Source organism: Lynx rufus, unplaced genomic scaffold (assembly GCF_022079265.1).
Source record: "Lynx rufus isolate CCGP_SWC_20201006 ecotype Redwood Valley unplaced genomic scaffold, mLynRuf1.p SCAF_8, whole genome shotgun sequence".
NCBI classification, from domain to species: domain Eukaryota; kingdom Metazoa; phylum Chordata; class Mammalia; order Carnivora; family Felidae; genus Lynx; species Lynx rufus.
In genome coordinates, this window is record NW_025814896.1 from 120,391,737 (window position 1) to 120,412,675 (window position 20,939).

Consider the following 20,939-nt stretch of genomic DNA (forward strand, 5'->3'; position numbering starts at 1 on the left):
AGAGAGAGAGGGAGACACAGAATCCGAAGCAGGCTCCAGGCTCTGAGCTTTCAGCACAGAGCCCGATGCGGGGCTTGAACTCACAGACTGTGAGATCATGACCTGAGGTTAAGTTGGAAGCTCAACTGACTGAGCCACCCGGGCGCCCCAATATTATTTCCTTTTTAAAAGTTAGATTCGTTGTTACCCAAATGAATTTCTCGTTGGAAGAATTGCTGGTAACATGACCAAGGGAGAGCAAACAAAAGACTTTAATGAAGGGTTTCTAAGAATACAAAAATTTCCAGTGACTTAAAAACCTACCAAGGTAATTTATTAATTTAGTGATTTCTAAACTCCCTGTTTTTCAACATAAGGGTTCTGCTGAGTTCCGTTTTGTTCTATGTGCTCTGTCAGGTAAGCATGCCATAAAAATAAGTTCATCCTTAGTTTTCAAGTTACTTAGGCTAAATTTTCAGTTCGTATGTGGATAATGATTACTGTGCATGTGCATCTGTGTCTGTATAGATATGTGCATAAGTGTATCAGTTGAGTGAAAGATTCTTATGTTTATTTTCTTTTTATATTTAAAATTAAGCTGAAATAGGGCCTTCAAGTATCTGGGGAACTAGATGACTCTACATATCTTTTAACCTTGAAAGTCTGAGTCTGTTATTTAATCCTATTGAAATTCAAGGGATTGAGCTTTGAAGGATAAATATAGAGTGTGTAATAGTTCCGTCAGAGATAAGGAAGCTGATTAATTGAGGCCTAGTTTTGACAAGCCTATTCTGTAGGAGGGAGTACAGAAAAATGAACAAGAGATTGAGATTAGAAATTAGGCTGGGTAAATTATTACAAGGGGAAATATCAGTAGGAATAAATAAATTAGACTGTTGAAGTCTGTGTTTTCTTTCTTTTTTTTTTTAAATGTTTATATATTTTTGAGAGAGAGCCAGCGAGTGAGCAAGCGCAAGTAGGGGAAGGGCAGAGAGAGAGAGGGACAGAGGATCCAAAGCTGGCCCTTGTTGACAGCAGAGAGCCTGATGCAAGGCTCCAACTCAGGAACTGCCAGATCATGACCTGAGCGAAAATCAAGACTCGATGCTTAACCGACTGAGCCACCTAGGCGCCCCTGCACTGGTGAAGTCTCTTAAAGCTCTTTATCAAAGGCTTGAAATGAGCATAATAAATACTGGAGGATATTGGAGAATTTTGAGGATGAATAGTAAAAGTTTATTCAATTTCTTTAAATTGGTTGCAGGAGGGGATGCCAGTGAGGAGAGAACCACAAATATGGGAAGGTATAGACTTTAGGATTTTATGAAGAGTCTTAAAGTACTGGAAGGACTGTCCTATGGAATAATGAAGAAATAATGGTAAACTTCTTCCCCCCACTACAACGATAAATTATTTCAAGGTCATTTTGGAAAATTCCCAGTACAGAAAATCACAAAGAGGAAAGAAAAGATTGTCCCAGATTTTTCCACTGTGATAGCCACTGATTTCCAGCATAAAATCAAGACTAAAAATGAAGTTATGGGAAGACACACTTGGCTAAGCTTGAGGAAGAATATAAATGATTGGAAATGCTTGAGGACATAGTTAGCCTCCACCACCTCAAATGCTTGTGCAAAAGATTGGACAATTACCTATTGATGTTTTCAGAGGAGCTCTAAGCATCTGTAGTAAATGGGCTAGATGACCTGTGAAGCTCCTTGTCAATCTGTGGATTTACCTGATTCTTTTTTTTTTTTTTAAATGTTTTATTTATACTTGAGAGAGAGAGAGAGACAGAGCATGAGCGGGGGAGGGGCAGAGTGAGAGAGGGACACAAAATCCAAAGCAGGCTTTAGGCTCTGAGCTGTCAGCACAGAGCCTGACATGGGGCTTAAACTCACAAGCTGTGAAATCATGACCTGAGCTGAAGTCGGACACTTTACTGAATGAGCCACTCAGGCCCCCCATTTTTAAAAAAATATTCATTTATTTTTAAGGGAGAGAGACAGAATGTGAGTGGTGGAGGGGCATAGAGAGAGGAAGACACAGAATCCAAAGCAGGCTCCAGGCTCTAAGCTATCAGCACAGAGCCTGATGTAGGTCTCAAACTCACGAACCACGAGACCATGACCTGAGCCAAAGTTGCATGCTTAACTGACTGAGCCACACAGGTGCCCCTGGATTTACCTGATTCTTATCTGTGGGTATTACATAAACTGAAAATAAGGTAAAGAATGAGTAAGAGTTGAGGATTTTATTTGACCTAGCAAGTCCACTTCTGGGTATACACATAAAAGAATTGAGGCAGAGACTTGAATACATATTTTTGTAGCAATACTCATAATAGCAATAGTCACAATAGGCAAAAGATAGAAACAGCCCAGATGTCCATTAATGAATGAATGGATGAACAAAATGTGGCATATACATTCAGTGGACTGGTATTCAGCCTTAAAAAAGAAGGAAATTCTGGAGCACCTGGGTGACTCAGGTAAGCATCCCACTCTTGATTTCGGCTCTGGTTATGATCTAATAGTTCGTGGGATCAAGCCTGAGTCAGGCTCTGTGCTGACAGCATGGAGCCTGCTTGGGATTCTCTCACTATCTCTCTCTCTGCCCCTCTTCCACTCTGCTGCGCATGCTCTCTTGCTCTCTCTCAAAATAAACAAGTAAATAAATAAATAAATAAACATTAAAAAAAAGGACATTCTGACATATGCTACAATATGGATGAAATTTGAAGACACTGTACGAAGTGAAATAAACTAGACCTAGGAGGAGAAATTCTGTGTGATTCCACTTACTGTTTATAGAGGCAAAAGATAGAAGGGTGGTTGCCAGGGGTTGGATATAGGGGAGAAATGGAGAGGTGTTTAATGGGCATAGGGTTTGAGTTTTGCAAGATAAGAGTTCTAGAAGTTGGTTGTGTAAGTGGTATGAATTTATTTAAGTGTAAGTGAAGTGCACACACACAGAAATGGTTGAGTTGGTAAATTTTATATATAGCTGTTTCTGATTGTGTTCAGTTCTTTTTTTTTTTAATGTAAATTTACTTATTTTGGGAGAGAGTATGCATGCATGCCAGCGGGGGAGGTGCAGAGAGAATCCCAAGCAGGCACAAAGCCTGTCAGCACAGAGCCTGACACAGGGCTCCATCTCCGTGAGACCATGACCTGGGCCAAAATTAGGAGTCAGACGCTTACCTGACTGAGTCACCCAGGTGCCCCTGATTGTGTTCAGTTCTTGTGCTGATAGCAAAATTGCAAATATGGTACATTATTTTACATTACTAAACATTTAAAATTTGCCAGCTTGCCTCGTCTCTCTGGTGGGAGGGAAATATCAGTTAATCATAAATTAAATGATCCTATAGTGTGTGTGCACGCACTAGGAAATGAAGACCTCATATTATCTGGCTCTGCTCAGTGCCAGTTCTGTTATTTATTTATTTACTTACTTATTTCATTAAAATGTAAGAATGTGTACTTATGGAAACTTCTGCTTCCTTTTTTATGTCACCAGCACTTACTACCTTGTGGTTACAGAATAGCTGCTTTGTAAATGTTGAATGAATGAGAAACCAGATTAAAACAACTTTACTGAAGGCACCTAGGTGGCTCAGTTGGTTAAGCATCCGACTCTTGTCATGAGTTCAAGCCCTGCACTGGGCACGTGCTGGGTGGGAAGCCTACTTAAAAGCAAAAACAAAACAACTTTATTGAGGTATGGTGTATGTAACATAAACTTCATCCATTTTAAGTGTACAGCTCAATGATTTTTAGTAAATTTACTGGGTTCGGCAACCATCAGCATAATGCAGTTTTAGAACGTTTCCATCTCACTGGCAAGATCCCTCATACACGTATACAGTTAATAGAAGTTCTCATTGCCAGGCATTAATCTACTTTTTGTCTGTAGATCATGTCTAGATATTTCATATAAATGGAATCGTGTGTGGTTTTTGAGATTAATCATATTGTAGCTTTTATAAGTACTTGATACTTTTGTATTGGTCCATATTGTTTTCATAGCTTTTCCCATACACAGTGCATGTTTTTAGCTTTTTATTTTATTTGACACATTAATTTCAGACTTTAAGAAAATTTGCAAAAGTGGTAGGAAGAATTTTAACTTTTACCAAAATTTCCCAGATGCTAGCATTTTATACTTTATCATTCTATCTATCTAATTTGTATTTCTGAAATGTCAGATTAAATTGTAGACTTAATGCTCTATTCACAATTAAACACTTCAGGGTGTGTTTTCTAAAGGAAAGTACATTCCTTTACATAACCACAATGTAACTCTCAAAATCAGGACACTAACTTTGATGTAATATTACAAGCTAACAAACGCAATGTATTCAGATTTGGTAATTCTTCCACTGATACCCTAATTCAGGATATCACACATTTGCATCTTTTTCATGTATCTTTATAGTCTCCTTTAACTGTGGAGCTGTTCTTTAATTTTTGTCTTTCACGATGTTGGCATTTTTATTTTTATTTATTTATTTATTTATTTGTTTATTTATTTATTTAAAAAAAAATTTTTTTTTTCAGCGTTTATTTATTTTTGGGACAGAGAGAGACAGAGCATGAACGGGGGAGGGGCAGAGAGAGAGGGAGACACAGAATCGGAAACAGGCTCCAGGCTCCGAGCCATCAGCCCAGGGCCCGACGCGGGGCACGAACCCACGGACCGCGAGATCGCGACCTGGCTGAAGTCGGACGCTTAACCGACTGCGCCACCCAGGCGCCCCGATGTTGGCATTTTTAAAGATCTCAGGCCAGCTGTTTTGTAGTCTGTCCCTCAATTTGGTTATGTCTAATGTTTTCTCACAATTAGATTTGTGTTGTGCTTGAGTAGGCTGGAGCAGAGGGTATGGGAAAATGATCATGGTCAGATTGTATTAATAATTCTGGACTTGGGAGACACCTGGGTGGCTCAGTCTGTTGCGCATCTGACTTTGGCTCAGGTCATGATCTCGCAGTTTGTGAGTTCAGGTCCCACATTGGGCCTGCTGCGGTCAGCCTGTCAGTGCAGTGCCTGTTTGGGATCCTCTGTCTCCCTCTTTCTGCCCCTCTCCCACTTGCATTCTTTCAAAAAAGATATATTAACAAAAATAATTCTGGACTTGACTCTAGGACATTGTGATATCGTGGATGAATTTTAAAGCCTAGGCGAGGTGGCATGATCATATTTGTTTTTAAAACTTTTACCCTGGCTTCAGAGTGGAGAATTGATGGGGGTGAAGATAAATTTACTGTCTCTTGAGATAGGGAACACTGGAATACTATGAGACTGGAGTGCAGGAGCAAGCCGTTAGGGTCATTACCACAGTTAGTGAATCTCTTCTCTGACATACACTTTATATATATTACCTATAATCTGTGCAGTCAAATTACAAAGTAGGTGGTATTACCCCCATTTTACAGAGGAGACAATGAAGATTAAGGGCATTTAAAGTGACTTGCCTGTGGTCATTCTCAGATCTGTATTCAGATGAGTGTGAATATATGTCTGGCTCTTTTTTGCCACATGGTGATGCCTCCTTTCATTAGTTTCTATATGTAATGTTTCACCTGAGCGGTGTAATTACAAACCTCAGGTCTTTCAGCCCTACTCAATACTGCTGAGTTACAACTCTTCCTGCAAAGAGAACTAAATAAGGCCATTGGCAGTATAACTGAAGTTACTTCTATTTTGGGGACTTGTGTATGAAACATCTTACTGTATTCCTTTACATGAGGTAGATTCAGCACAAAATTATAGCATGTGTTCCTTTCCCTCCTCCCCAACTCTACTTTCTTGAGCATGGGTAAGAAAAATTAGAAGCTGCATTGTCTCATGAATTATGTAATCTCTTGAGGCGTTCTTGCTTCAGGTGTCAGGACTTACCTCATACTGTACTTAAACTTGACTTTACGTTGGTATTGATCTTCTGAGTACCAGGGTTTTATCGCCCATTCACATGGAACCTATTTCTTTGAATTATTCAGTTCTTTTATTTAATTATATAATTCTGGAGTTATTTTCCTTGAAGATCTATTACTACCATCATGGGAAGTGTAGCCTTTTATACTTCTCTGCCATTGCTTCATTATCCATAAAAATAAACTCTGCCAGGATTTTCTGACTTTTTGTATTTTCCTGAAACCAAATCTAAGTTTTTGTTTTAATTAGTATAGTATTCTGTATATCTTGTGGGTTATTCAGAACTTCCCTATTTCCTTTAAAGGAAAATTATATCCAGATTTGCAAGGAAAATATTATGATGGTGTTTTTAAGACTTTTACCACATCTTTTCACCAGATGTGTATCATTTACTTTCATTTCTTGGGTTTTCCTTTAAGGAGTTTTTTTGGTTTGGGTTGTTTTGTTTCTGTTTTTGTGTTTTGGATTCTAGGTACTAGATCCTAGGTCACATTATTTGTTTCTTTCTCTGACTTAAAGTACTTTATTTTTTTTTTAAGATTTTATTTTTTTAAAGTGATCTCTACACCCAACGTGGGACTCAAACTCACAGTCCAGGGGTCAAGAATGCAAGTTCTACTGACTGAGCCAACCAGATGCCCTATTAATGTAGTTGTTACTGATTGATGTCTTGTTGGTTACTGTACTAATACATGGCCAACCATTTGCTTATTAATGAACTTTAAGCTATTTTCAGTGCTTTGACACTTTTAACAATGCTGGATATAATCCTCCTATATATGGCCGTAAGTCCTTGTGGCCTTATTTTCATAGGATGGATACAAGTGGGATTATTGGATCAGTGGGCCCTAATTTTTTTTTCATTTCAATGGAAATTTCCATGTTACTTCCCTAAGATAGAACTGAGAAGGGATGGGAAAGGTGGTAATTTTTAGCTCTGCCAACAATCTTGTAAGAGTACTCATTTGCCCATAACCTTATCAGCAATGGATTTTATCAGTTCATTTGATTTTTTGTTTTTTATTTTAAAGTAATTATAGACTCCCAGGAAACTGGGAAAGTAATCCCATGTATACCTCACCCAGCTTCCTCCAGTGGTAACATAGTGCAACATCAAAACCAGGAAATTGATGTTAGCACAGTACTGTTAACTAAGATGTGGATTCATTTGATTTCCAGTCTAATCAGCGGTATCTTGATTTAATTTTTTCCCCTTTGATCACTAAGAAGTTTGGGCTTCCTTTTAAGTGTTCTATAGGCCACTTACATACATGTTTTATGATCACTTATTCATATCCTTTATCCACTTAAAATTTTTTTTTTATTTATTTATTTTGAGAGAGAAAGAGAGAGCACAAGCTGGGGAGGGGCAGAGAAGAAGAGAGAATCCCAAGCAGGCTCCGCACCATCAGTGCAGAGCCCAATGTGGGGCTCGAACCTACAAACTGTACCTGAGCCGAGATCAAGAGTTGGATGCTTAACCGATGGCACCACTCAGGCTCCCTCTTTATCCACTTTTTTAAATTGGTTGTTTGTGTTTTCCTAAAAGCAGCTCTTGTAGGACTGTTCATTATTTTGTCTGCCATTTGTTTCACAGTTCTCCTTTCAGCTTCATATACTGTCTACAGTTTGGTTGATCTTATTTTTTTCCTTCATAGAGATGTTTATTTTTATTTAATCATTGTTTCTCTTTTGTGGTTTTTAGGTTTTTCTCTCTTATTTAGAAAGGTTTATCTATCTTGCAGTGATACACTATTTTCCTTTTAATAATCTCCTATTTTTTTACAGTTTGGCCTTTAATCCATTTGGAATGTTGTGCATATACTGTGAAAATTATTTTCCCCAGATGAATAACATGCTATGCCAGCACTACTTAACATAAACTATTTTATTTACAATTCTTTTGGTTGCTTTTGACTTAAAATCTCTGCAGTTCCAAAGGTAGGATCGGCTTAAGGCAAGGCTTGATAGAACTGCAAAAGTAACATTGCTAAAATTATTGCTGTTTTCCTTTTTTTTCTTTCGTCAATTCAGTGCCTTTTTGGGTGTTGTATTTTTCCCTATAATCCTTATCCAACCCTTCCTTTGTCTGTCCTATGTGTTGTTTACCCCAAATCCAGATACTTTCCTCATGGTCACATGATTGAAAGGTTTAGGCATTACTTCATCTTACTGCTAAGGGGAAGAGAAGGAGTTTCTTTTCTTAAATGCCCAAGTAAATAGCTCGTAGGATTGTTGTCCCTGATTAAGTCATGTGTCTGTTCCTGAATCTGTTACTATGGGGGTGGGGAATGGGGGTGCTTTTTCAACTGATTGGCTTTTTCAACCAGGAATCATGGTTTAACAGTTTGAATTTACACCTGTGATGCACAGGGGGTTGAATCTGTCTCAACCACATGTGTGAGAGTGGGAGAGGAATAATGTTTCATGGGAAATTTTAGGTATTGTCTTCAGAAGAGGGAATAGATAGATGCTAGGTAGTCAAACCACAGGTGACCATGTCATGAGCCTGTCTCCTTCCTACTACACAGATCATAAAGATAGGTACAGAATTGTACAGTTAACAAAAATCTCACTTTTTACATTTATTAGCTGTTTCTGTATTTTGTTTTAACAACAGTCTAGAGTGTTCATTTGCCTATTTATTTTGTCTTAGAAACATATTACTTCAATAATAATAGCATACAGTACATTTTAATATCTTTTTAAGTCTCCCATCATTTTTTGCCCAGAGATTTTTTTTTAAGTTTATTTATTTTTTTGAGAGAGAGAGTGAGAGAGAGCACGAGCACAAGTAGGGGAGGGTTAGAAAGAGAGGGAGAGAGAGAATTCCAAGCAGATTCTAGGCTGTCAATATAGAGCTCGACTTGGGGCCTAAGATCATGATATCACGACCTGAGCCAAAATCATGGTCGCTTAACTGACTGAGCCACCCGCCCAGGTACCCCCCCCCCCAGAAATTTCTTATATATTTATGTGATATAAACTTTGGAATTCTGACTAGAATTGAATTGTGTGTGTGTGTATGTGTGTGTGTGTGTGTGTGTGTGTGTGTGTTTTAAGTAGGCTCCAACGTGGAACTTTGTACTCACGACTCTGAGATAAGAGTTGTATATTTAACCAACTGAGTCACCCAGTTGCCCTGCAGTATGTGTGTTTTTAAGATGGAAGTTCCAAATTATGTAAATATAACTATGAAAATCAACCTGGAGAGTCTCAACACTTTCTTCAGGAAAAAAAAAAAAAATTTTTTTTTTTTTAATTTTCTTGGTTGCCCTCCATCTTCTTAACAGTTTTTGACCCTCAACACTTTCATAACTACCAGAAGACAGTGGGCCCATGGTCCTGCTCTCCCCCACAGACAACTCTTTAGGTATATCCAAGATACCTAGCAGCCTCTTCTATTGGGCTTATTTGGGTTTTTGAGTGGTACCAACAGAGAATTAAGAGAGAGAACAGCTGGAAATATACAAATAAGCTCAGGTATTAGGAGGAAAAAAACCTTTTTAAATTAAGGATGTCACACATCTATTATATTGCTATTTGTTAGATAAGTACAAAAAGATAGGAAAATGAAATGTGGTAACAGAAAGGAAAGTATTATATTTATATATTTTTTACAGATAATCTATTATATACCTAAAGCTCTAGAGGTTTGGTGAATGTATATTGAAATTAGTAAACATTTAACCAAGGTGCTACAAAGAAGATAAATGTTCTGAAAAAAAAAAAAATTTAAAAAAAAGAAGATAAATGTTCTAAAGCCTACTTTACCTCTTTAAGTGATCTTGTAATAGATCTAAGTACAAGAGACTATTGTATTTTATATATATACATATATATAGATATATATGGCATCACTGTGTCATACACTTGAAACTAATATGAGTAATATATGTCAATTATATCAATAAAAATGTAAAAAATAAATATGAGACCATATAAATGTGTTCTTTCACACCTCAGATTCAGTCTGTTGCATCAGTGTGCATGGAGATAGATATATATGTTTTTTATTAATATTGTTTGTTTGAATCTGTATTTGTGTCCCTCCCCCCCCCCCCCCCCCCCGTTTTACTTCTGGACATGTAAAGCTTGTGAAAACTTCTGCTAAATGAAGGAGAATCTTTTTTTTTTCCTTTTTTAATTTTTATTTATTTTTTTAATGTTTTATTTATTCTTGAGAGAGAGAGAGACAGACAGACAGACAGAGTGTGAGCAGGGAGGGGGCAGAGAGAGAAGGAGACACAGAATCCGAAGCAGGCTCCAGGCACCGAATTGTCAGCACAGAGCCTGACGCAGGGCTCGAACTCACGAACCGTGAGATCATGATCTGAGCCAAAGTTGGACCTTAACTGAGCCACCCAGGTGCTCCCTTTTTTCTTTCTTTCTTTCTTTCTTTCTTTCTTTCTTTCTTTCTTTCTTTCTTTCTTTCTCTCTCTCTCTCTCTCTCTCTCTCTTTCTTTCTTTTTAATTTTAGCTTTATGGAGGTATAAATTGACAAAATTGTAAGTGAATTACAATATTTGTAAAATATATTTGTAATAACTCCTGTGAGGTACATGTTCTCTTGCATGTTAGCTACTGCATCAGGATGAAGAAAATTAAAGAATTAATTTTTCTTTAGATACATGGGGATAAATTTTACATCCATTTCTCCGTGGCATCCTTTCTGTAGGTTGATATTATAGTTTATAAAATGTGTTTATGTGAAATGATGTTGATCAGTTAGTTTTATCTTAAGTCAGTGTCATGTAGGATACTCAGAGACAGAAACTAATCATTGTGTTCCTCTTGTTCTTTTTTTTATTTTTCCTTTGCAGTGGGACTTCCCCTCTTGCATGCCTGAATGCAATGTTGCACACAAACTCCCGAGGTGAAGAGGGCATCTTCTATAAGGTTCCAGGTAGAATGGGCGTATATACTTTGAAGGTAAATATTTTTGTTAGGACGTCACTTAAAAACTAAAATCGGGACGAGGTAATATGTTCAACTCTGTATCCTGCACAGTTTTTTTACTAATCTGTAACCATCTGTAGGTAGAGCAGAAAAGTGATTTTATTTTTTATTCTTTATTATAATGCTATCTTGAAAGGATGAACTGAAAATGACTTCCAGTGACTTTTTAAGGGACCTCACAACATTTGAATAATGAGTGTTATCTTGGAGCTACCGCCTTGATGCTTTATATTACTTTGTGATTTTATTCTTGTAGCCTGGATGCTTTATATTACTTTGTGACTTTACTCTCCATTAAATTCAGAGCTGCAGTTCTCCTTTTCTAATGGAGAAAAAGCCAAAGTTCTTGCTTAGTGTTGGCCAGGTAGGATAAGAACCGGAATATGGACCCAGATCTGACTGGATTCCTGACTGAGTCTTTGTTCTTTTTTATCCTAATAGTCTTGCTGATTTCTGATTCTGGCACTGAGGTCCCTTCAGTGACAAACAGGAAAACCAATTTAAAGGAGTTTGATTAAAACAGAGAGTTTACTATAGAACTATAAATTCTGAGGAAACTCAGCCTGGATCCAGGAGCTCAAATGATGTCATCGGGGATTGGTCTCTGTCCTTCTTTTGGCTTCATTCTCAGGCATGCTCTCTCCTATTGTACATGACTTCACTGTCCACCCCAAATCTGCAGGCTGTAAGTCTGGAGAGAAAAGAGCCTTGAGTCTGAAGTGGGAGCCCTCCAGTTAGTTTTGATTTGGTTTAATTGGTTTGGTTTGGCCCATGTGTCTATACTTGAATAATGAATGCACTGAGGCTTCTGATTGGCTGTACACAAGTTCATGATCACTCTCTCTCTTTTTTTTTTTTAATGTTTACTTATTTTTGAGAAAGTATGAACAAAGGAGGAGCAGAGAGAGAGGGGGACAGAGGATTTGAAGTAGACTCCGGGCTGATGCCCCAGACCACTTTTGATGTGAGGTTGAGGGTAAGCCCTCTGCCAGACGAATTCAGGAAAGGGGTTGTATGACAGAGGAAATTATCAGCAGGAGGAGAATTAATGCTTGGCATGCACTGACTGTTATCCATGTGTACGTGGGACTCTGTCCCCTCTTTTTAGCTTTGAGCTGTCGTCATCACTATGTTCAGTGGTTTTGTGTAGCCCACTAACATTAGAAAGTTCTAATTTACCTATAAAACCTCTTTTTTATACACTTTGTTAAACTTCTGTGATTAGGGACTCTACTCCCACAGGGAGCTTTTTGTGTTTCTTTTAAGTGTTAGTTGTTCTAGACCTTCCATATTGTTAATAACATTAATTAAATGCCTACTCTATGCTGAACACTGTGGAGGTCATAAAGAAGAAACTGGACGCTGATCTCTCGACTCTCACATAGTTATTAAAGCAATTGCATACTGACAAAATGTACTGTGATATAAAGTACTATACTATAAGGCCTCATGATCATGTAGAGAAATAAAGATTAATTTTGAATAAAAGGATCTAGAAAGCTTTTTTTGTTTTAACTTGTAAGATTTGAGGTAAACTTTTACAAATAAGTAATGGGAGGGGGGCCTTCCAAGGATAAGGAAATAGCTTAAGTAAAGGCACAGATAAAAAGATTCAGAATGGATTTGAAAATAGAGTAAATTAGACTGGTTACCATAATCTGTGTGTGGGTTAGTGTGGTAACGGGTTGGGGGTGGGGTTAACATGAGGTAAAGATCCAACGTTGGAGGCTTTTGAAGACCTGACTTAGCAGTTTGAGAGAGGAAAAAAAGAGAGATAGCTGAGGAGATGGCAGAGGTTTTTCAGGAAAATAGCATGATCAAATCTGTTAGGAAGATAATTCAAGTAGGATAGATTTAAGGGTAAAGCAGGGATTGTTTGCAAGAGATAATTGGCCTGAACCATGAGAGTGGTAAAAGAGATAGAGGCAAGGGACATTACAGAAATAAAATGTATACTATATGGAGTTGGTAATGATGAGGTGAAATGATTCTGAGATTTGGGGCGTGCACAGTTGACCAGCTGATCCTGAAAGGGTCACAAGTTTAAGTTTAAGAAGCATTATGTTTGTACTTAAAATACTTGTTGAACCTATGGGTCAGGAGGTCTGGCTGGCAACTAACTGTAAAAGTCCTGCATTCTGAAGGAAAGAATTCAAAAATATAGGGTGTGTATTTTAAGAAAGTATATAACATAAGAAATGACTTAGAAATGGCACTAGGATATAAACATAAGTGGGAAGTATCAGTTCCTTACTAGATCAGAGGTTATTATCTTGGCTGTAATGTTCTGAGTGCCAGTTGTAGGTAGGAGGGTTACATGTCAGAATTATTTTTTATCTGATTATAAAAATTAATTATGTGGGAAAATAAAAAAAATACATTGAGAGGAAAAAAGAACCATCCATAGTTTCATACCTTAGAAATAACATTAATATGTATGTTTATGTGTGTATATTTTTATATACTATATACATATATAGTAGTTAATATTTATTAAGCTCTTATTATATGCCAGGCACTATTCTAAGCATTTTACATTTAACTCATTTAATTTCTGAATAATCTTTTAAGGTAGGTACTATTATCCCCATGGTATAGACAGGTAAACTGAAGCATATGAGGTTAAGACTTTGGCCAAAGCTGCATAATTAGAAGATAAAGCCAGAATTCAAACCCAGAAAGTTTTTATTTCCAAGTTCTTGATCTTGCAGCATATACTGTTATATTTCTCATATACTGTGCTGACACAGGTTATCCTTTCTGATTAGCAATCTCACTATCCAACGTAGAAACCAAAGATTCTTATGAGTTTTTTTTTTTAATGTTTATTTATTTTTGACAGAGACAGAGACAGAATGTGAGTGGGTTAGGGGCAGAGAGAGAGGGAGACACAGAAGCAGAAGCAGGCTCCAGGCTCTGAGCTGTCAGCACAGAACCCGACGTGGGGCTTGAACTCACGAGCTGTGAGATCATGACATGAGCCGAAGTCAGATGCTCAACCGACTGAGCCACCCAGGCGCCCAAGTGTTTAAAAAAAATTATTCCTTTTGCGGTGCCTGGCTGGCTCAGTTGGTAGGGCATTCTGGTAGAGCACGTGATTCTTGATCTTGGGGTTGTAAGTTCGAGCCCCATGTTTTAAGATTACTTAAAAATACAAAAAAAAAATTTTAATTTCTTTTATATTTGACTCTTGCTACTTATTAACCAATATGTAGGAATCAGATTCAAATAATACAGTATCTGTTCCTAACCAGACTCAACTGAATTCATAATACATAATGGTACATACATGCAAATAATGTGTGTGTGTGTATATATATATATATATATGTATATATATATATATATATAGATGATGAATATATCTACCTTTTACAAAATTTTTATTATATACTTGTTTTATTCTGAACATTTCCTCATTTACTTGGACTTAATATATTTCCAGTTTTTGTCTAATTTGAGCCTCTGTATTATGCTTGCATATGATTGTCATGTATAATTTTTATCTTTGGATGTAGATGGAAACATTAGCTAAATTGACCCAAAGAAGAGAGATGACAGGAATTCAGAAAATATTGCTGGTTCTGCTACTGAATCCTATAATACTAAAAATTAATCAGCACAGTTAAGTTGCAAACAATGCATATCAGAAATTTAATTCCTATTTGCTGAAATGGTAATGATTAATCCTAATTGGATGCCTACATTTTCAGAAAGATGTGCCGGATGGGGTGAAAGAGCTATCAGAAGGTTCAGAAGAAAGCAGTGATGGTCAGTCAGATTCCCAGAGTTCTGAGAACAGCAGCAGCAGCAGTGATGGTGGCAGCAACAAGGAGGGAAAAAAGAGCAGGTGGAAAAGGAAAGGTAAATCCACCTGATCTCTCAATAAAGTACTGAATGCTATAGGACAAATGCCCTTGTTAGCTCCTCTTTTTTCAGACCCTAGGACAGTCCGTCTCTTTCCCTTTCCCTTTAGATCAGTACCGTCCAGTTGAATTTCTTGAAGTGATGGAAATGCCCTGTGTCTATGGAGGTCCAACCCAACATAGCCAGTAGCTACACGTGTCTATTGAGCCCTTCAAATATGGCAGTTTGGGAACTGAATTTTTATTCTTTTTTAACTTAAATAGCCACATGTGGCTAGTGGCTATCGGTTGGACAACATAGCTCTAGGTTTATTTATTTATTTATTTTTTATTTTTATTGTTTTCAATATATGAAATTTATTGTCAAATTGGTTTCCATATATAGCTCTAGGTTTTATCTGGATTTATTTTCAGTTCTTGGTCAGCCATAGCCTTTTTTTTTTTTTTTTTTTTTAAAGACTGTTCTAATTTTTTTTCTTGTCTTTTTAATCTTCTCTTCTAAAATTTGAGCATTTTTTGCTCTAACAGCTATATGCTTACTAGGAAAAGAATGCTTTTCATTTCTGCTAGCAAAGCCTAAATTTAGTCTGATGGTCTTTGCTCTTTCCTGCTTGGTGTCTGCTTCATAGCTTATCCAAAAAGCTTTTTTTAGGGAATCGTGTCTTTGTTGCTACAACTTACCTGAGATGGATTTTCCACTTAAGGATGCATTTTATTATCTATTCTTGCCGATTATCTGTAGCTTCTTGTCAGAGTCTTCTTAAAGAGGGCAAATTGTTTTCACCTCAGTATTCATAAATTCAGCTGTACATGCAGGGCAGATTTTAAGCCAAATCATGGTGGTTTCTTTACAAGGACTGATATAGGGATATTCCAGAACAAAATAGACATCCGAGAGTGTCCCTAGCTTGGATATCCTCTTAGGTTTGTGTTATAGGTCAGCTCTCTTTGGATCTAGAAACGAGAGTTATATATGTAGGAATCCTGGATTCATTAATTTTAGGTGCCTTTGGAACTATTGATGTGGAACTGTATGAGAAAAGCAGTCTGATTCATTACCATCACTGCATTCATGCATGTGCTACTCCTGGAGAGAACTGAGATGATTGGTGGCATCATTTGTGTCCTCTGGTAAAGCTACCACACATGCAATTTGGGCACATTTTGTAATCAGGATTTTAGCTTTAAGATCATAACCACTTAAGAGAGCAACCTAGACCTCAGATATTAGGAACAAATGGTATAAAGTCAAATAAAGCTAGTACCTGTGGTAATTATTCTTGTGTGTGTGTTTGTGTGTGTGTGTATACACACCCTGTCAGTAGTGAAAGGAGGTGTGGTCCATGGCTTTACATTCCTTAGATTCCACTAAGGATCTTTTTTTGGGAGGGTGTAGCCAAAAGTGGTAAGGGGTCTATATCTCCTGCTTGTCCCCGGTTTAAACTTTTAAGTTTGGAAATTGTTGTTCTAAGATTAGGAACCAAGCCAAGTCATTAAGCAAGAGAAACAGTTAGCAAGATTCATAATTTCTAGATATGGCTGGAAACAGAAATCAATTAACAACATTGGTCAGACTAGTGAATTTGGGAACAAAATCATGGTCTTGGAGGTCTCTCCTTTTCAATAGCCACATATGCAGCAGTAGCTGTTGTGAGTAGGGGCTGTTACATGTTTGGTAAAGCCTATCTCTAAGAAATTAAGAGGAGGGGTGCCTGGGTGGCTCAGTCGGTTGAGCGAACGACTTCGGCTCAGGTCACGATTTCACGGTCTGAGTTCGAGCCCCGCGTCGGGCTCTGTGCTGACAGCTAAGAGCCTGGAGCCTGTTTCAGATTCTGTGTCTCCCTCTCTCTGACCCTCCCCCGTTCATGCTCTGTCTCTCTCTGTCTCAACAATAAATAAACGTTAAAGAAATAGCAATAGAATCCCGTTGTTAATGGGTTAATAGATCTAAAATAGCATAACCTTGTGCTATACTTGGCATAGTAATAGAAGATATTTAACAGGGAAGTAGTAGCAAATTCAGAATTGTGATCTAAATAAATTGTTATTGAACTGCCTTTGTATTCATTGCTTTTCTAGAAATTATCACATTATTGAGTATTTATCCTCAGTTTACGTTAAGATGAGATGTTCTGTAAAGCTCTTTTCTCATTATAGGAAGTTCAGTAAACTAAGAGTAGAATGGGCTAAATGGTGTTTGGAAGATAAAGATAAGAGGGGCGCATGATGTCATGTGGAATTCATGTTTACTCTTTGCTGAGCTACCAGTAACGAAGAATGATTTCATTTCTCATAGAAAGTGCTTCTCTCATTCATGGGTTGTACATATGGCATATGGCTTAGATAGGTAAATTTTTAGGTGTATATTATATAATCCGGGAATGTTTTTGTGGTCCAGTGCAAATGAAAGTGGAAAACTTGTAGTTAGCAGTGCTAGTAGCAACATGCAGCCGAGCAGTTTTAAATCAGTTACAGTTATTAATAAAGGGAAAGCAAAGTAATTGTGCCTATTCCGTTTTCTTATTTAGGGCTGTTACTCTCAATCTGACATCATTTTATTTCAAATGCATTGTAAGACAGGAAGAACATTGAGATAGTATCAAAACCCACTTCCTTTTATGTACAAAAATAAAGAGCTCTGACAGCAGAACTGGTACTTCTAGTTGAAAATCGATAGAACCTTTCTTGATAATAGGTATACCTTTCAGCCAAATAGGCACAGAGAACAGAACTTTGAAATTCAGTCCAATATTAAAACTAGTTTATTGATTTCCATGTAAAGTGGAAGAACTTAGAAGTTCATAGCTTTGGTTCCTAATTGTCAGACAGGAAACCATGTTCAGAGAAGAGCTTTATGGGATTCCATGCCAAGGTAAGGCGGAGTAAATCTAGAAAAAAATGATTAGAGTCAACTTTTTTTGTTGCTTTTTTTTTTTATAGGATCATAGCTAAGTGAAGTTTCTGTCTTTTCCCCCAAATAAAATACAAATATTGCAGCATGAAGCAAATATAGAAGTATTATTTTTATCTTCTGATAGAAAAAAGTTTTGTTAAATTTTGGCCTGCTTTTAAAATGTCTTAAAAGAAAAATTAATTATGTAAGATATACCTTTTGACTTACAAGGAATTACAAATTCTTTCCAGGGGCATGATCTAATGTTAATTTTATCGCTTATGCAGAGGTATTTTAAATCAGAAATTTGACAAATACTATGTTTGGAGTTATTTAAAATACCAAAGACCTGCCTGCCCTATAACATCATTTATACATGTAAGTTTACTAAATGAGGATGATTATTTATAGAAATGTCTTCTTTAAAAATTAGTACACTGTGGAGAAAAACTCCTTTGGGCAAAGTTAACTTATGTGGAGAGAGAGAGCTTTGAGAGAGATGTTCTCTTTCTTCTCTGGTGTGGTTGGTGGCTGAGTCAGAGGTTTTAGCTCTGTCATATATTAAGGATGGCTCCACTGTTAGGACTTGGTAGGTAGGGTACCCAGGTATCCTCTCCATCTTTGATTAGGGGATTGTTCGAATATTAATTGTAGCCACACCCTGCCAAGTTTGAAGGAGACTGCACTTGGAGTAGGAAGAGGGTACGTAAAAAACTAAAAGTCTGTTAGCTTCTAGAAATGAAACTACTCAAAAGAAAACTATTGTGAAAAAAGAACTCTCACTTAAGAGAAGGATTACTGTTGATGAAAATTAAAACAGTTTGGATACTTCAGTTGTTATCAGTCTTTCAGCTGTTAATCCTTCAATTGTAGGAAGCTAAGCTTCACTTGTAATGTTACTGCTTCATTATTTCTGATAGTATTTCTTAAAAAAAAATTTTTTTTTTGTCATGTATTTATTTTTGACAGACAGAGACAGAGCATGAGTGGGGGAGGGGCAGAGAGAGAAGGAAACACAGAATCCAAAGCAGGCTCCAGGCTCTGAGCTGTCAGCACGGAGCCTGACACGGGGCTCGAACCCATGAACCATGAGATCATGACCTGAACTGAAGTCGGATGATTAATGACTGAGCCACCCAGGCACCTCTCTGATAGTATTTCTGATAACTTCAGAGGGACCCATCAAATATCTTCAGGAAAAAAGAAAATAGGGTCTATTTGCTAAGGCCTCTCATTCAGAGGCATCTAGCATGGATAGTCTGTATCCTTTTGATCTTGTTCAGTGTAATCATCCATTGAAATGGAAAATTCTCAATGGTGTAATATATCTGAAAAGTAGTACTTTGTGAACACGTACTCAGTGGGTAGTACCAGTTATCCAACAATCTGAAACTACTTGAGTAAACTATGTAAAACTGGCTTTAATGAGCCTCAAGTTCTGAAATTTATTTTAAATAGTTTTCTGAAAACAATCTTAAGCTTAAAAACTCATTTCTCTACTAGTTTGCTGGGTTTTAAAAATCAAATAGTAAGTAACTGCTGATCTTTTTATCAGAATTTGTTAATATTGTATCTATGTGTTTATATGAAAGCAAACATTTTTGTTTCTAATCAGATACTGAATATGTTCTCTAAATACGAGTGCTTTTAAGCTGTTCAGCAGTCCACATTGGAGTACCAATAGGTCAGGATATACTTGGGAAGTATTCTTTAGGCCATTAGTTGATTTATAAAACGAAAGAATTATCTCTATTTAAAATGCTTGCCACACTCATTCATTCTCCAGTACATATGTATTATTTGCCAGGTATTTGGGAAACCAATTTGAATAAGGTGTGGGCCCTATCCATAGCTAGAAGGATAGAAAAAGAAGCAATTAGCAAATTAGTTTAATAAGTAACAAGTGTTTATATGTGTCATGTTATGGCAGCATTAGAGAAGGGAATAGTTAACTTTACCTGGGTTACTACGGCTTGTGTAAGCTATAGGATAATTTTTTTAATGTCTATTTTGAGACAGAGAGAGAGAGAGAGCATGAGCAGGAGAGGGTCAGAGAGAGAGAGAGAGGAAGAGAGAGAATCCCAAGCAGGCTCTGCAGCTGTAAGTGCAGAGCCCAACCAGGGGCTCAGAGTCACAAACCATGAGATCATGACTTAAGCTGAAACCAAGAGTCAGATGCTTAACCTGCTGAGCCACCCAGGCACCCCGAGAATAATATACTTCCTTCCATTGGGGGTATAACCTCTGAGGAATACAGGATATATTATGAAAAAAGAAACATATATAAAGGCAAGAAAGTAGCAGCATGTGTACAGTGTTTTCAGGAAGCCATATGATGAAGTAAAGTTTGGGTGGAAAAGGGGATTTGTGGAAAGAAAGTACGGGAAAGAAGTAGGGATCAGACTTAATATTTAGTGCTAGTCTCCATTATTTATAGGGTATTGGTGTGCATAAAGTAATGTTTTTTTTTAATTTTTTTTAACGTTTTTATTTATTTTTGAGACAGGCAGAGACAGAGTGTGAACAGGGAGGGTCAGAGAGAGGGAGACACAGAATCTGCAACAGGCTCCAGGCTCTGAGCTGTCAGCACAGAGCTCGACGCGGGGCTCGAACTCCCGGACCGCGAGATCATGACCTGAGCTGAAGTCGGCCGCCTAACCGACTGAGCCACCCAGGTGCCCCTAAAGTAATGTTTTTTAGTGTTACTTTTGAGAGAGAGTACAAGCAGGGAGGGGCAGAGAGAGGGGGACAGAGGATCAGAAGAAGGTTCTGTGCTGACAACAGAGAGCCTGATGCAGTGTTCCAACCTGCGAAACAAGATCATGACCTGAGCTGTAGCCCGACGCTTAACTGATTGAGCAACCAGCGAGCCCCATAAAGTAATTTACTAGGAGGATTAAGAAATGTGGTATTCTGGATCAGAGAATAACAACCCTGCTGACTCTTTCAAATGTTTGTAGCCACATACCAAGAGGAACGAAATTTTTGTTTATAGTCCATTTGCTGTTGGTCTCATCCTTTTGTCCATTTAAGATCTGAGTTAATATACTAGCTTTTTAAAAAATTTTTTTATTTCTGTTTTTAATAAAGTTTGTTTTTGAACGAGAGAAGGAGAGTGCGTGCACATGCATGAACATGCATGTGAGTGAGAGAGAGGGGCAGAGAGCGAGAGGGGAGAGAGAATCCCAAGCTCCTTGCTGACAGTGCCAGAGCCCAGTTGCGGGTCAATCCCACGAACCGTGCGACTTGATCTGAAGACAAGAAAGAGTTGGACACTTAACCAACTGAGCCACCCAGGTGCCACT

At 37.6% G+C, this 20,939-nt stretch overlaps 1 protein-coding gene across 4 annotated transcripts in view; it reads left to right on the forward strand.

The window, feature by feature from the left end:
* The window catches only part of ASXL2 (ASXL transcriptional regulator 2), a 131,179-nt gene that overhangs the window by 67,045 nt on the left and 43,195 nt on the right, over positions 1–20,939 (forward strand). For 2 of the 4 annotated variants that reach the window (XM_047068681.1, XM_047068682.1), the window contains 2 exons: positions 10,740–10,848; positions 14,589–14,739. In XM_047068681.1, coding sequence (XP_046924637.1) covers positions 10,740–10,848; positions 14,589–14,739 — 260 coding nt within the window. Of the gene's footprint in view, positions 1–1,080; positions 1,359–10,739; positions 10,849–14,588; positions 14,740–16,649; positions 17,614–20,939 lie in introns of those variants that run through there. The other 2 variants (XM_047068683.1, XM_047068684.1) reach the window with 2 other exon arrangements.